The sequence below is a fragment of the Orbicella faveolata genome, unplaced genomic scaffold (genome assembly GCF_042242905.1).
Source record: "Orbicella faveolata isolate gen_17 unplaced genomic scaffold, um_ofav_v1 contig_24, whole genome shotgun sequence".
Taxonomy (NCBI): domain Eukaryota; kingdom Metazoa; phylum Cnidaria; class Anthozoa; order Scleractinia; family Merulinidae; genus Orbicella; species Orbicella faveolata.
Window position 1 is genome coordinate 33673412 of NW_028301552.1, and position 16252 is coordinate 33689663.

At 38.2% G+C, this 16252-nt stretch overlaps 1 protein-coding gene across 1 annotated transcript; it reads left to right on the forward strand.

The window, feature by feature from the left end:
* LOC110056022 (sec1 family domain-containing protein 1-like) lies at positions 1-15979 on the forward strand. The gene is made up of 26 exons (XM_089290842.1): positions 1-100; positions 372-442; positions 1082-1170; positions 1821-1911; positions 2149-2271; positions 2725-2812; positions 3146-3235; positions 3756-3811; positions 4501-4583; positions 5481-5580; positions 5856-6004; positions 6732-6822; positions 7533-7609; positions 7953-8034; positions 8628-8687; positions 9348-9384; positions 10185-10252; positions 10490-10569; positions 11527-11589; positions 12266-12344; positions 12992-13045; positions 13135-13187; positions 13794-13830; positions 14294-14359; positions 14741-14812; positions 15329-15979. Exons 1-26 carry the CDS (start codon positions 70-72, stop codon positions 15356-15358), a joined length of 1920 nt encoding a protein of 639 aa, XP_089146968.1. The 5' UTR covers positions 1-69; the 3' UTR covers positions 15359-15979.
* Positions 15980-16252: the final 273 nt, after the last annotated feature.

Genomic DNA, 16252 nt, shown 5'->3' on the forward strand with positions numbered 1-16252 from the left:
TTGGAAGACTGGGGCGAGCAGACACGTAGGCATTGAAACTACGCATGCGTTTTCCCTGGAAAATTCAAGATGGCGGCCAGCATACGTGCGAGACAGATAGGTAAAAAATAGTAATATTTTGTACCTTCCTATCGTTAGATCTGTATTGTGAACCCAGATATATATTCAGATATGATATCTATTATCTTGATGTAGAAGTATAAGCATGAAGATCGCGCTCTTTGATAGATATAAATTCTATCAAATGCGGTCATCCATTAAACTTGAGCGAAATCCATTTCACGACTATTATTTTGTCACGGGCACAAAATTTGTAAATTTTAATGTTTGAAGATTAAGCTCCGGGATTATATTTAATTATTTCATTTTAGATTCCTTGAGGCGTATGCTGAACCTAAATCAGCCACTCACAAAATCAACCGCAGTCGAACCGGTCTGGAAGGTAAGAATCCAACCAATTATGCACTTATCACTGGGTTTCTCGGGGTTGATCCCCGGGACACCACCGGAGATTTGCTGTCAGAATCAAACAAAAATCTATTAAATACCTGGGGTATAGTGCATAGAGTTTACACCAATTTCCCCTTCCCCAGAGGCTAAGCTGAGGACGGAATACCTTCATTTGCAATAGAAGCAGACAAATTTATTTCTTTTTTCGCTTTTTTCTTGTTCTTCGAAACTGTCAGCAATTACAGACTTTATTTTTTCTCCAACCATGTCTCAGGCTTTGTTCAACGGCGTGATGAAGAGCAAACATGCAATAAACCCTGTGCTATTCCTGGCATGTTCGTGAGATTTCCCCAAGGGTGTCTCAGGGGTTAACCCCCTGGAAAGCCAAAGATAAGTGTATTATGGGCAAATAAACTCGATAATGATTGAGCTTGCATCCAAGCCACTAGGTCTGAACTTCAACACATTCATCAGCCATAATTTATACTAGGACAGCATATTATGCCTCACACAGCTTGGAAAATATAGACAATTTGTTATTTTTGACTGCATTTAAAGCTTACCAAATGCCTTTGGTAGATGTCCACATGCAGGGCTTTTAAATCTGAGGAAATTTTTTTCATTGATACAGGTTCTTGTTTATGATCGATATGGCCAGGACATTATCTCTCCATTGCTAAATGTAAAGGAGTTGCGTGAAATGGGCATAACTCTGCATCTGTGAGTTGAATTAACTTTATGTAAAAAGATATAATTTAATAAATGCTTATAATTATTATTAGCAGTTGGCATCTTGAGAGTGACAATTTTTTTATTCATTATTTGAATTTATTGTATGGCTGGCTCCATAAGCAGGCAAGGTGAGTCAAATCTTGTTTTGTGATTGGCTACCTGATTGGGTAATATGGTGCTATCTTTCCTACTCGGGATTACCTGCTGTTTCTCATAAGAAAATGGTGTTCTTTATGCCCTAGAAAAGAGTCAGTTGCCAAGCAAGCTTGTTTGGTTTGGATGGCTGGATATTGGCCTTGTTCTTCTTTTGCATGTGTTTATGGACCTTGACCGTGTCTTAGTCCAGGAACATACATTCAAATAAATAGACTAAATACTAACCAACTAATGGCAACATCCGGAAATTGGTAATAACTCTTAAGGATAAATGGGATTGGAAAGCTTTAATGTTGTAGTGAAATTCTTAATTTTTTTGTAGTAATGTCATCAAAAACTATGTAACATCCATCTCATTAAGATTGCCTTCTCTAAAATCCCTTGCATCAATTTAAGTCCATTTCTGCACTACTCATTTTATTACAAAACAGTACTATTTTATCAACAGACTAACTCAGATTGATGTTTACATGTTTTCACAGTCTTCTGCATTCTGATAGAGATGCAATACCTGAAGTGCCTGCTATTTATTTTGTTCTTCCGACTGAGGAAAATGTGAAAAGAATATGCCAGGTTTGATTATTTTCATTGGTTTCCAACTTTTTCTATGTTTAAAATAATAAATAAATCCGCCTTGCCAATTCTTATATACCTGATTTTAGTAATTAATATTTTGTTACAATAACTTGGTAATAACTGTAGATCACCAACCTGCTCTCCCTTGAACAATCCGTGTTTCTTCTCCATAGGGGTAGAAAATAAATTATCATCTTAACACCCTATACACATTTATTTATTTTATTTTTGTAGGATTGTAGAAATCAACTATATGAGTCCTACTACCTGAATTTTATTTCTGCTATATCAAGACATCGATTAGAGGATCTTGCCACAGCAGCTCTTCAGTCAAACAGCGTCACTCAGATCACCAAGGTATTATGTTACTTCCCAGATATTATTATTGAGTCCTTTTAAAAACAAGAGGCACATTGGACTAATGGTTACCTGCTGACACAGCAGTCTGTATGTACCTCTTTCCACCCAGATATACAAGAGGGACGTTGAACCTTGCCGACCCGATGCAGAGATGACAACTTAAAAAAAATCAAGATCAAGGATATTGCCAATTTTACCTTCTTGACCCTAAAGGGAGTTGTTCAAAGTAGAGCTTTGCCAATTCAAACACAAAAATGCATCAAATATGGAATGTTTTCTTCCCAAAACAACAAAAATTGGTCACAATTTGTCTGAAAAAAAATGTATTTTATGCACTTTCCTTTGTATTGTCTGGAGGGTTTGGTTGGAAAAGAAAACTTTCCATGAAAATTCTTTTTTTACCTTCAAAATGAAATTTTATAAATTAAGGAAGTATATTTTTCTTTGCAGGTTTTTGATCAGTATTTAAATTTTATTTCTTTGGAAGATGAAATGTTCACAGTGAGAAACCAAGACAGAGATTCAATATCGTACTACGGTAAGATTGTGGTAGTGATAAGTCACTACAGTCTGCTATCTTTTACAAGAATTCTACGAGCATATTAAAATGCAAATGCTGCAATCTGATTTGCTGAAATGTCTTACACTTTGAGCCATTGGCATGCAGTGGCTGAAGGTCATCTGCTAAATGGCGACATTCTCTTGTCTAGTGCTCCAAAGTTTTAGAGGAACTATTATTATGGACTGGGATGTATTAAAAAAAAAATTAGCTCACCTGAAGAACACAAACCACATGTACAATGTATATTTGAAATAAAAAATTAACTGAGATAAAAAATTAACTACAATATCATTGTCTTTTATTGTGCAGCACTTAACAGACCTGATGCAAAGGATACAGACATTGAAATGCTTCGAGATGTCATAGTGGACAGTCTCTTCAGTGTACTTGTGTCTTTAGGTCAGTTATTCCTGTTAAAGCCTTGCAAAACTTGTGAGAGATGCAATGTCCTAATGTTTAGTGTACTGGACTCTGAATCAAGCAGTCTAGGCTTGAGCCCTGGCTGGGGACTGTTTTGTGTTCTTGAGCAAGACACGTTACTCTCACAGGACCTCTCTACACCTAGGTGTATACATATCAACAGCATTAGCTTTATTTGCTTGAGCATAGTGATTATAGTGTTGCAAAAGCTTATTTTCTAAAACAGTAATGAAGCGGAAAATAAACAATTAAGCTGAAAGAACATAGTTGAATTAAATGAATTCAGGAACATACTTGAATTTATGGACTAGCATCCCATCCATGGGGATGAGGTTAGAGAATTATCATAGGAACTAAAAATTTATTCTGATTAATATTATTGTTATCTTTCATGTTTAATGATCACTGAGTTGGTAGCAAAGTGTTGACAAAAGCGCAGATGAATTTTAATTAGAGGGTGGTTAAAAAGTTTTTTGCTTGGATCAATGTTTTCTTTTAGGCACTGTGCCAATTATCAGATGTCCAAAAGGCAATGCTGCAGAAATGGTAGCAGAGGTATGATACATGTTTTTTATTATCATAGCCTGTAAACTGTCTGCAAGATTATATACTCTGTACTTCCCAGCTCTCTTGGCTGTGGGTCAAAAATGTGGTATGATTTCATGCCACCATCTGCAGGGCTTGAAAAAGACTTCCCTTTTGGATAAGCAGCTCTCAAATTTTGCTTGCCCTGGGCAAGTCAGCTTTCTTTTTTAAGTTTAGTTGACTGACAACTTGCCTGGGCCCTTGGCCATCAAGGAAGTAAGAATGAAAAGTTTCTTGCCTGCCAGGAAAATCTACTGCTCTTGGATGACTGGATGGCACTTTTTTCAAGGCCTGTTCCTACCCAGTTTAAAACGTTTAATTGCAACCTTAACTGACACTTTCAAAGAATTACAAATCTTGGACAATGCAAGAAAAGAAAAAGCCGTATCAATGATGATTTCTGGATATGATTGGGTTGTAGTTGAAAATTCTCGCACCCTCTGGCTAAAAAATCTTATGCCCTTGACTTGAAAATAGCTGACAGCCTGATTTTAAATTTTGTTGTGTTAACTGTTTTAAAATTGGTACAGAATTTCATATGTGAATTATGTGGTTGCCACCTTCAGTCACCCTAGTATGCATGGATGGTATTAATATTAACACAGCTGCATTTCAAAACAAAAATTTTTTAAGTTTTATAATACATGTATGTGTTTTAGGCACTGGACAAAAAGTTGAGAGAAAATCTCAGAGATTCTAGAAACAGCCTGTTTACGGCTGACATTCCTTCTGGGCAGTTCAGGTTTGTAACAACACCATTATTTTTTTGATTGGAAATTTTTTCTGTGCTACAATCTTATACTGGTAATAATTGAAGACTTTCGTGCAAAAAGGTTGTGTATAGCATTTTGGGCTGATTTTTTTGTTGTTGCAAAATTGAGCTAATTTTTGGCAGACTGACTTGTTTTGACATGAAAAGCATCGTTGCATAATTGTTTTTGTTGATTTGCGCTTCATTTTCGAGAAATAATGTATGCCAAAAACCCAGTTTTCCAATGGTATCTTTTGGAGGTCTTTCATTGAGTGAAAAACAAAAGAAACCACGAAGTCACCGAAGCATGGTATTAGCCGCTAGTTTTATCATTCATATAATTATGCAATTCTCTTACTGTTGCTTCGTTAGCACAAGCGAATACAGCACTGAACAGACCAGATTCAAGTTTGTTTTGTTGTGAAACCGGCTCGATACGAGGTCCGTCGATTTTTTTTTTCCGGTCTATTTCTCTACTTCTTTCAAAAATCTAAACATCTATTTAAAAAAAAAATGCGCCGTCAAAGCTGCTAAAAGTAACCGTTCAAGTTTGCGCCACGTCAAAATCCACCTTCGAAGGATTCGCTCCAAAAGATGCTGCTCAGAAAACTGAGTTTTTTTGCAAACGTTATTTCTCGAAAACAAAGTGCATATCAACAAAATCAATTACACAACGATGATTTTCATGTCAAAACAAGTCAGTCTGCCAAAAATTAGCTTGATCCTGCAAAAAATAAAAATCTGCCCAAAATGCTATATACGCCCTTTTTGCCTGAAAGCCTTAGATTATTGCTGTATGCCTAGTATTGGAACATGCTCTTTCTTTTGTTTGCCTTCATGTCAAAGCATTTCAAGGGTAACTTTTTGTTTTTGTTTTATAAACTTCAGTTTTCAACGACCAGTGTTGGTAATTTTAGATCGTAACATGGATCTGTGTACTCCATTACACCACACATGGACATATCAAGCTTTAGTACATGATGTCTTGGTAAGTTCAGTTGTTATACAGCCTTAATCACATGATCAAATGCCCTTGGTCTACTATTGTGATTGCAGTGTTGTTGGGCAATAGTGCCATGTCATTACAACAATGATATTAAGTTTTACTGTCGCAAAAGGGCAAGATCATTTAATACAAAAGAAACCTAGCCTGTGTCAATTTTTTTGTTTTTATGGCTTACCAGTTGTAATGAGCATGTATTAAGTGCTGTTGTATGACTGATGGTGTGATAGCAGGCTTGTTAAATTCTCCTATATCTTCAGAATTTGCACCTGAACAGAGTTGTTGTCAAGGAGTCAACACCAAACAACCCTGAACCTGCTGATCCTCACCACAGACATCCCAAACAAGCTAAAGTCAAATCGTATGACCTCAGTGTTATGGATAAGTTTTGGGGATTGCACAAAGGAAGGTGTGTTACATTTGGATGGGAAAAATATTTATGTATCAACTAAATCCATCATTATCATTATGTCCTAAGTGATGACATTGTCAAAACAAGAAAACTTGCCACGAATGTTGAATGTAGAATCCTTTGCATGGGTGTTTTCAAGCCTAGTAGAATTCTGCAACCAGTAGTGATATGTGAGTCATGTTGCTTTTTAAATAAATGTAAACCTATCACTGAAAAGTGGGAAGTAGTACCATTTTCCAAGGAGGGCAGGATTAAAAGTTAGCACCTTTGGTGTTAAACCTCTCCTTCTGTACATGCAGTGCAAAAAGGTCTGGCTGTAACCCTTGATATGTAATAAACAATTCCAAAGAATTCCCATGAACTGTAGGTAGGTGTTTTATGTTCTATCATGGAAAACCGAAAAACTTGTGGGAGTTTATAATTTTTGTCATATTTCTTTGCTGTAATTTCCAAGGAATTGCAAAATGTAAGATTGATTGATGTTACCTATTACAGTGAGGACACTTAAACTAAGAACTACAAAAACTGTTTGTACATTTTTTTAGTTACTATGGAATGAGTTCTCTTCATTTAGCAGGAGTATCTATCATTTTGACACTTAAAGAACGACTTGTACATTTTATGAATTACCTTCATTCTGTAGTAACCAAGAAAATGTACCAGAAAATGTAGAGTGTTCATGGTTCAATTTATTGCCCTCAATTTTTTCTTTTGTGTTTTTTAGTCCTTTTCCAACAGTGGCAGAGTCAATACAGAAAGAACTGGATGAATATAGAGCTTCTGAAGAAGAAGTCAAGAGACTAAAAAATGTCATGGTAGGGTTTAAAGTTTGCATTCTAAGATGATTGGTGCAGTGATTCAACAAAGCCGAGCAAAGTTTCTTGAGTTTTGGATTACAAGTGATCAGATTATTTGCCCTTGTTGAACGCAAGTGATTAGGTGATGCAAATTGATTATACTGATGTTTGCGATGCTGACAGATCACAACTTTTTGCAATTAACCAAGTTCAGCATTTCTTGTTTTGTCATTCAACAACTGTGCTTGTTTTCGCATGGTTTGTTTCTCTCAGTATCAGCTGTTAAGATACTTTTTGTTCTGTTCATGCATGACCAGTGGTGTTCTTTCAACCAATCAATCCACATCATCAATCAACTCAGTGGTAATGATGACAAAAACATTAATTGCTATTGGACTTGGTCTTTGGTGATAACAAAATTTATTCCGGCCATGGATGAAAGATATCATGGCAATGCAATTTTGATACACAATCTTGTGCCCACAGCCTGCGCATTTTTCATTTAGTGCTGACTGAATGCCCTTTGCTCTGGGTGAAGTATAAAATTGGAACCGCAAAATCCTGGATCCAGCTTGATTTAGTGCATGCATGCTTAGAGAGAGCATTTGCTGAGATAAATGTTGGGGCCTCTGACCAGAAATATTGTGTCTCTTGGAAACAAAATTTGAGGCCAGCATGTTATGGTAATAATTTTTAACATTGATAGTGGAGACTTTTGTTTTTGATAGGGAATAGATGAGAGTAATGAAGAAGCCATGGGTGAACTGATGGCTGATAGTACAGCTAAACTAACATCAGCTGTCAGGTATATGTACTGATATCTCTATCTGATGTATGAATTTGCTTTAATGTAAGTGCTACTTTTACTCTTCAACATGAGACACTTTATAGCCTGAATATTCAAAGTGGTGGAGTCTTATAAATAGTTATTGACTGAGAACAGTGGAGTTACATGCTGATATTGTTATTTCCGTTTTTTACAAACTTTCCTTTCAGTGGTAAAATTAGCCTGCATCATAGACAGCCTACACACAGTGACCATTTTCGGACTCCTGCAGGCCGCACTGCAGGCTATGGTAAAATGTGTTGTCAAAAGATATCTAAGGCGTAGATGACATTGTGAAGTAATATTCTTGTTACTGTTGTAGTTCACTTCCTGAGTTGCTTGAAAAGAAGAGGCTGATCGATATGCACACCACAATTGCCACAGCACTTTTGGATCACATTAAGGTAAGAGGTGTTCACCCTCAACAGGTTTAACTATGACCATGTTTTGGTTATCTGATAATTATTCTCATAGATTTTTCTGTTGTCATAGTTCGATGTTAAATTGAACTGAGTTTAGTTGAACTGAGCTTGTTGAGGTGGAGATGACACGATTGTTTCAGTGGCATTGTTTCTAATTCCTTTAACTGTTTGGCGTTGTTTAGAGCGGTTTTCATTTGAGTGTCGAAAAGTGAACGCTTTTGCACTTACTATGCTACACGATTAGCTTAAAAACACTCGCGCCACTTTTTCATCCAATCAGAAGTCAAACCAAAACCAATCGCGACTCGTTCGCACTCATTTTCCCGCGCTTTGCGTCAGCTGCATGTATTTCCCTCGAGCTTTGATTGGTTCACTGGATAATCAATGTCCTTTGTGATTGGCTAAAGTGTTTGCTTTGGTTTTGGTTTTATCAGTTGCGTTCTAAGTTCTAATTAACGGGAGCAACAGACTAGCGCATTTGACCGTACAAAATCTGCCATTTTGGACTACAGTCAGTCCTAGGCAAACAAGACAGGCAAAATATCTAACGTAAGAAATGTTATTGTATTTTCCAGTCAGGAAAGCTCGATGTATACTTTGAGACTGAAGAGAAGATCATGAGCAAAGCCACATTGGTAAGCAATTACTTCTGACCAATGGCAACAGTGAATGAATGAAACACTTAAAAAAGGAGCTTGAGTAGCCTTCGAATACTCTCATGTAAATAGTCTCTGTAAAAGAGCGGCGTGTTGGCAAACCCTCATAAAACTACGCAAAGACTGTCTGATTCTTATTATCCAATCAGAGCGAATGACAAAATGCCAGCTTGTCATCGTTAGGTACTGTTGCTTAGAACGTCCGCTGAGGACTATGGGCTCAGAGAATTAAGCGTTTACAATATTTGTCTCCTTTTCATACCACTTCAGTTTCTGATCGAACTCCAAAACTATCAACCCTGCATATTGAAAGAGAGTACCACGATTTACTTTCCCAAGCAATTTTAGAATGATAAATGTTATACCTGTTGGGTTACGTGGGTTTAGAAACTCCACCCAGACATTTTGCTGTTTTTTTTAAATCAATATCCCCCTGAATATTGCACACAAAGAGCTAAACATTTCACCAATTATTAAGTTTCACAAGTTCTTTAAATGTTTGGGATCAATTCGTGTCTGGGGTGATGTCTCATCTACGCAAAATTGTATTTTGATGAGGCAAAATTGAAATCATGTAGTCGGCAAAGATTTGTCATATTATACGTGTGCTTACAGTCCTTGTTTCCTGTTATGTTTCAGGACAAATCAATCTTGGAAATTATTCAAGATCCAGAAGGTAAGTTTCAGAATAGCACTGGCCGTTTGCTTATATGATATCGCTTCGTTCTAGGGAGGCCTTTATGATTTTATTTATCTGCGTCTTGTACTCCGTTCTCTTTTAGAACGTTCTAATAATGACAAGTCTGTCATTTTTGCCTTCACGCCATTCAATAAACTTATTAAAGTCACTGATATTTCTTCGAGTTTAGGAAAATGCGACTGCGACGGTATTTGGATATCTGATCTTAATTAGCATAGATTTTTACGATTTTGTTTTTCCGTTTTCTCCTAAGTTTAGATTCGATTGAGAAGATATATCAAACTCTTAAGACCGTGTTTGACCACATTTCTAAACGAAGTTCTTTTGGAAATGTGGTATGACACGGTCTCTCGTGTTTCATATAACTTCTTTCTCACATAGAATAAATCGAAGGTGTGAATCGTGGAATAGAGCGGTTTTTAATTGAGGGTCTTAAGGCCAAAGCCAAGGTAATCACTCTCGCCAGTCACAGAAAACTCAGACAATCCATTGAGCAAATCAAAACTCGAAGAAAATACGTGTAACTGAGCAAAGCGCGGGAAAACGAGTGCCAGCAAGTCACGATTAGGTTTGCTTCCACGTCTGATTGGTTGAGAAAGTGGCGCGAGTTTTTTTAAACCAATAACAAAGCATAGAAAAGCAAAAACAACGTAAACGCAAATTGCTTTCGACTCTCCAATTTAAAACCGCTCTAATCGCAAAAGGGAAAGCCATGTCCTTCGTCACCCTCATTTCACCTCATTTCACCTTTGCTAATTGTCATTGTCTACTTGCAGCCGGTACTCCTCAAGACAAGCTGCGATTATTTATAATTTACTTCATATCTGGACCAACCATGTCGCCGGTAAGAAGCGAACAACTATCGTAAAACCAAAATCAGTGCATCCACAACTTTTTGACCAATCAGAGCAAACCAAAGCAACACGATGAACCAATTAGAACTAGAGGCGAATTCACGGTAGCTGGCGCCCAGCGCGGGAAAATTCTTGTGACCAAGTTGCGGTTGGTTTTGGTTTTGCAGCTGATTGGTTGAATAGAGTGTGCGAATTTGATTTTAATCCTTGTTGTTTGTTATTTGCAGGCGGAGCTTGATCAATATTCATCTGCTTTACTAGATGCAGGAGCTGATCTCGCGCCATTAGAATACATCAAGAAATGGAGGTAAATGTTAACAAAGCATATTAAACTAAAAGATGCACCGAGTTCATCAAATAAGGGAGTTTAAGAAAGCCACAACGGCAACGGCAACGTCGCTAAACAAAAGGTTTAATGAGCAGAACAGTGGCTGTGCACGTGCATTATAATTCTTGGTACATTGTTTTGCCGTTCTCTGCTAAACAACAACGTGAATTGACAAAATTCTGCGTTGTCTGGAGAACGTGAACCAACGACGGATGATTTTTAAAATTTATATTTCGAATTTTACACTGTGTTCCTTATTCAGTTTCGAGATAGTTTTGGCAAAGAGAAACAAACTAAATGACTTAATTCAGAGTATCGCGAGATTCGTTGGTAAAATGTAAATTCATTTTTGTTAATGCACGTTGTCCTTGGCGTCGCCGTAACTCCTCCTTATTGTTATAAATGGTTCAAACGCGTTGTAGAGAGGCAGTGTATTTCTGAACCATGCGACCTCAACGGCCTCGTGTCACTCTGCAACATTGCCCGCAATAGTTTTAGTCGAAGGTTAGACTTCCTTACAAGTTGAGCTGTGAAAGCCGAGCTCGGAGCGAGAGAAATGTCCATATGCAAAGAACAAGGCTTGCTTAGTCGAAGGAGGTAAAATGCTGCAAGATTTTGTACAACATTGTTGATGTGACAATTTTATCATAGACTACAGGGTCAGCGTCCGGCCGGGTGCTTCTCTACATCACCTGATTTTATAAAAGTTGTATTTGAAAAACGTTGTGTAGTTACAACATGGAAACAAGAGAGGAGAAAAGGCTAACTTGAGAGGGTTTTCGTTGGAAATAAGACTCGGATGAGGAATTAACTCTCTTCCCTTCATTCTCTCTTGATGGAAATTAACAGTCCAAACTTCCTTTTAATTTCAAGCAAGAGCAAGAAATCCTTTACATAATTATAAAGATAAGCTGATGTTTTGTTCTCACCACCTAGAGCGTTTACCAAGATCACTGTGGGGCCTCTTCAGTCTGGAGGGGGAGGACAAAACACATACAGGTGGGTTTAAACAATGCCAGGCTGAGGGAAGGTCAGCGCCGTTTTCACTGCTTTGTTCAGAAACCATTAATGAACTTGAACGCATGCGCGGAGTCAAACGATTTCGTTCAGAGTGTCGTGCGTTCGGTCACCGCTGTCCGGAATCGCGCTGGGGGATGGGGGGTTGGGAGGGGGGGGGGGGGGGGTCTAGAGACTGGGACTAAGTAAGTTGTATGTTTGATTTGTGTTTTAGAAACATTAATCATTATCATCATCATTATTATTATTGTCAACAAAATAATAGATGAGACGATACAGTCCGTGTCATGAACAAAAGTTGTTTCGTAAAATAAGCCTTTTTGGTTTCCCTGGGCTTCCTTGTCTAATAATATACATTGATGTGTTGTTATTATGTTTATAAATAGCAATAATAAAACAAGAACAAGAACAAGAACAAGTGACCATATTCATTGTTGCCTGGGTGTAATAGACCATATTTAATTCCATTTTGATCTATTACATCGCAGGCAATTAGAGACAAGATATCGTGGTTTATGAAAGAAACTACCAAATGACCCGCAGCGGGAAAGAATATTTTACGCCGCTATGAATTATGCCTCAGCAAAGGTTTTAGGTTTTGTCTTTTGGAGTTGTGTATGCGCGAGTCTGTAATTGTGTTACTGATTGACTTTTTCAGCGCCATGTTTTCGAGGTTTATGAATACCGGATCACAGTTTGTCATGGAGGGAGTCAAGAATCTTGTCGTTGGAAACAAGGTGAGCTAAAATTCAGAATCGATACCCTGATGAAAAAAAAAGCCTCACATCGCGCGCTGAACTCCTCCTTCGTTTGAAGACATCTGAGCTTCCACCTGAAAAATTCACTACTGATGATGTAACTTGACAGAAATCCATCGAGCGTCTTTGATTGGCTGTTTACTGCGCGGGAAAATAACCGCACCAAGCAACGACCAATCTAGGTGGATTTCTGTACAGTGACGTCATTATTATGGAATTTCCTCTTAAGCGAAAGAAGAATTGAAGACGTGATTGAAAAGTTTGGTCACGGTTTCTCTGGCTAAGATAGATTGGTTATCACGTGAGTGTCAAAAATAATGGCATTTGATTTAATTTTACATTGCTACGCCAAGCGATTGGCTCAAATAACTCACTCCACTTTGTCATCCAATCAGGAGTAAAACCAAAACCAACCATGACTCACTCGTTTTCCGGCTCTTTGCGTCAGCTGCATGTAATTCAAGTTTTGATTGGTTCACTGTATTACCCTTTGTCGTGTCCTTTGTGATTGGCTAGACTGATTTCTTTGTTGTTGGTTTTACGACACTCACTTGAAAACCGCTCTATTGCGTAAGTTGTTTTAATCTTTGCACTAAAAATGTCTGTGTTTTAATTATCTTTTATAGAATTTACCCGTCACACGTATTGTGGACGCCTTAATGGACAACAAGTCAAATCCGGTAAGCTGTCCCTATCTCCCCCGGGCTCGAGTCGCTTGATCACAACACTCACAAGTTAAATATGCTGATATCTTTTTATTTTTCTTTAGGAAACTGAAGATTACAGATATTTTGACCCGAAGATGCTACGCGTTACAGATAGGTAGGGAGCCCGCTTTCAATGGAACGTAATTTTGCCGGTTGTAGAAAACGTTTAGTCAGCACTTTGATCGTTTGCGCAGAATACACAATGACATGGGTTCTAGCTTCTACACTGCGCTTGCACACCAGACATCCCAAGTGCGATCGTAACTCGCATATGCACAGCTAAAAGCATAAATTTGTAACATTGTAAAGCCGCTCAATACACGAGAGTGCATCTTTGGCTAGCAAAGCGCGGCTTTGCTAGCCTTGGTATGAACATTTTTGACACCTAATTGACATCTGTCAGTTTCTGTTGGTTTTCAAACTGCTCATCCAATTAGAGCCCTCTCCCGCACGTGTCAAAGTCCAATGGCCAATCAGCTTGCACTTTGATTTCTCCACCTCACAGACTAACTTGATTGGCCAAGCCAACAGACATTTATCTTGACGCTTCCAGTTGACTCTTTCTGAAACATTCCACATTGATGACGTCACTCTGATTGGTTGTTACGTGCACATGACGTTGCAACCTTGTTCCCAGGGTCCTTTCTCTTCCTCGAAGAGAGAGGACCCTGAGAACGAGGTTGACGAGTGTTTCACATTGTTGTTTACTGTCTTTCCACAGTTTGTCTATTCCTCGAAATAAAACTCCATTCAGCGAGGTAAGCTGATCAATGACAACACGCGAACTCTACGTCATTACTTGGTCTCGTGACAACACCTGTATTAGTAGTAATAGTTGAAGTAGTCAATACAATTTCTCTGCCATTATTTATTCTTTTTCCCTGTTTGCTTTATGTACCAATATTGTGAGGCGAATGTTTTGCAGATCACTTTTCCATGTTATAATGAAACGTAATGAGGTTTGAAAGCTAAAGAAACGAAGCAAAATTGCAAAGGCAAAGGAGACACATTCTTAAATGATATTTTCATTTGTTCCTTATTAGTCTCAGTGCTAATCAGTTTATGTTTTCCATCTCGATTATTCTAAGTGGTTTCGTAATGTATGCTTCTAATTCATGCTAGTCCGGCTTTGCAGCTCTCTAATTTATGCTTCTGATCTTAATTTATGTTACCGTTTCCTGATGTATGCTTCTGATCATAAATTATGCTGCTGCTCCACAGGCGATAGTGTTTATAGTTGGAGGCGGAAATTACATTGAATATCAAAACCTGATGGATTACAGTCAGGTATGTGTTCTGTTGAAAATATCACACGGTAACAAGATATTGGAACAAATGTTGGATCTCTTTAACAAATTGACGCAGTTTTTCATTCGTCTGTCCTGTTATTGATCATGAGTTTCGTCATAACATTGTCAAAGTAGCTGTGGATCCGCAGACTACTTTGACAATGTTAAGACGAAATTCATTGTCAATAACAGGACAGACGCATGAAAAACTGCGTCAATTTGTTTTTTTACAACAGCAAATTGTCTAATTGTCCGCTCTCGCTCGTTGCCGCATCAAATAATTTCATTCGTCTGTCCGCTTATTGACAATGAAAATTAGCCAATGAGCGCGAGAGAATTTCTGCAGTTGTTGTAAAATACGTTTCCATTTGTTTTGTAGAGGCATTCTGGTGCAAAGAAACTGCTGTATGGAGCTAGTGAAGTGATGAACGCTGCACAGTTTCTTAAACAGGTGGGTTCGGGGATCACTGTTTTTTTGTATGGCTCTTAATAAACTCTCTGATTGGTTTAGAACACTCATGAGGTAACCAATCAGAGTGTAGTGGCCAAACATGTACAAGATACCGCGCTTGCTACGTAACAGAGGTTTTGTCGCACTTAGTCCGTATGTTTTCCCGCGCTTTCCATGGACCACCTTTTTTCCCGCGCTTGATACACACGTTATCATGCGCTTGCCACAGAATGCGCGATTACCGCGGCGTCAACCCCATACGTTTTCCCGCGCTTTTAACAGGTTACACTAAACCCGCGGTTACCATAGATGTCATGTTTTTTGTTTGAGCTCTGATTGGTTTGTTGAGTTTTTCCGAGGCAATGATTGGTTAAGGTTCAGAAAAATGAGCTCACGCTCTTCCTCTCTGTCTTCCCGGGAAGAGCGAAGACTGGCCGCACTCGGGACAGCGGCGAAAGGAGAGATTACGATTGGTTTTCTTTTGCTGTTAATTTATTTCATTGTTTCTTCTTTCAGTTGTCACATCTTGGCCAAGAAGCAGTTTAACAAGTGAAAAATTGGTGCCGAAACTATATTCATAACTCGTTGGATATTCCCTCGTTGAAATCTATAGATGAAACCTTTCACCTTCATGGACAAACGAAAGGATCTTATGAATTTAACTTTATTAACGATGGGAAGAGATCGATTATTCCATCTCCATGGTAACATTTTCAGTCGTGAACACTGGTTGCTATGGAAGCCGATTGAGCGCTGCCAATCAAACATTTCATTTGCGGAAAACTGATGTGTGACTTCATTAAGACATTCTTTCGCTTCTTCACGCAATCTTTTGGAATGAAATTTCTTGTCACGAAATCGTTCTTCCTCGATTTGCGATTCTAATGAACATCTGCAATACGGAGATACTAGTTTGGGTTCATGGACGGAAAGACGATTGTAATTCAGGATACAAAGTTTGCAGAAGTCCTCTGTAGATAAAGAAATAAGTTTTATTAATGAGTAGTTTTAGATGTATTTGCCTTCTGGCGAACGCTTACCTCGAATGTAAAGTAAGAATAGAATCGATTTTAAAATGTTAAAACGATATCTCACTTCAAGGAAGTGATTCATATTTATATATCTCCCATCTTATTAATTAAAGTTTGAAATAGGGATTAGTGTCAACACGTTGAAATTTATGCGAGTGGCTGCACGCGATCGGTTTTGGCCTTTCGAAATTTAAAATTAGCCTTTAACTCTTCTTCTGTAGCATAAAGTTATTTCCAAAAACGTCAACCTTTCTCTAACTCTACAATCGTAGATTTCGGGCGTCGCAGGGGTGAATCCAGAATTTTTCTTAGGAGGGGGTGCACCACTAAGGAATAGCGTAACTGACTGGTGAGGTAAACAAATTTTAGAAGTGAATACGAAGAGGGCTTCAGCTTCATCCGGGGGGGG

Excerpts from the sequence above, each read along its gene's own strand:
- LOC110056022 (XM_089290842.1), top strand. The coding sequence starts at position 70 with ATGGCGGCCAGCATACGTGCGAGACAGATAG. Across the intron at positions 11,590-12,265 it reads GGAGGACAAAACACATACAG|CGCCATGTTTTCGAGGTTTA; the intron begins GTGGGTTTAAAC and ends TGACTTTTTCAG. Across the intron at positions 13,188-13,793 it reads ATGCTACGCGTTACAGATAG|TTTGTCTATTCCTCGAAATA; the intron begins GTAGGGAGCCCG and ends GTCTTTCCACAG.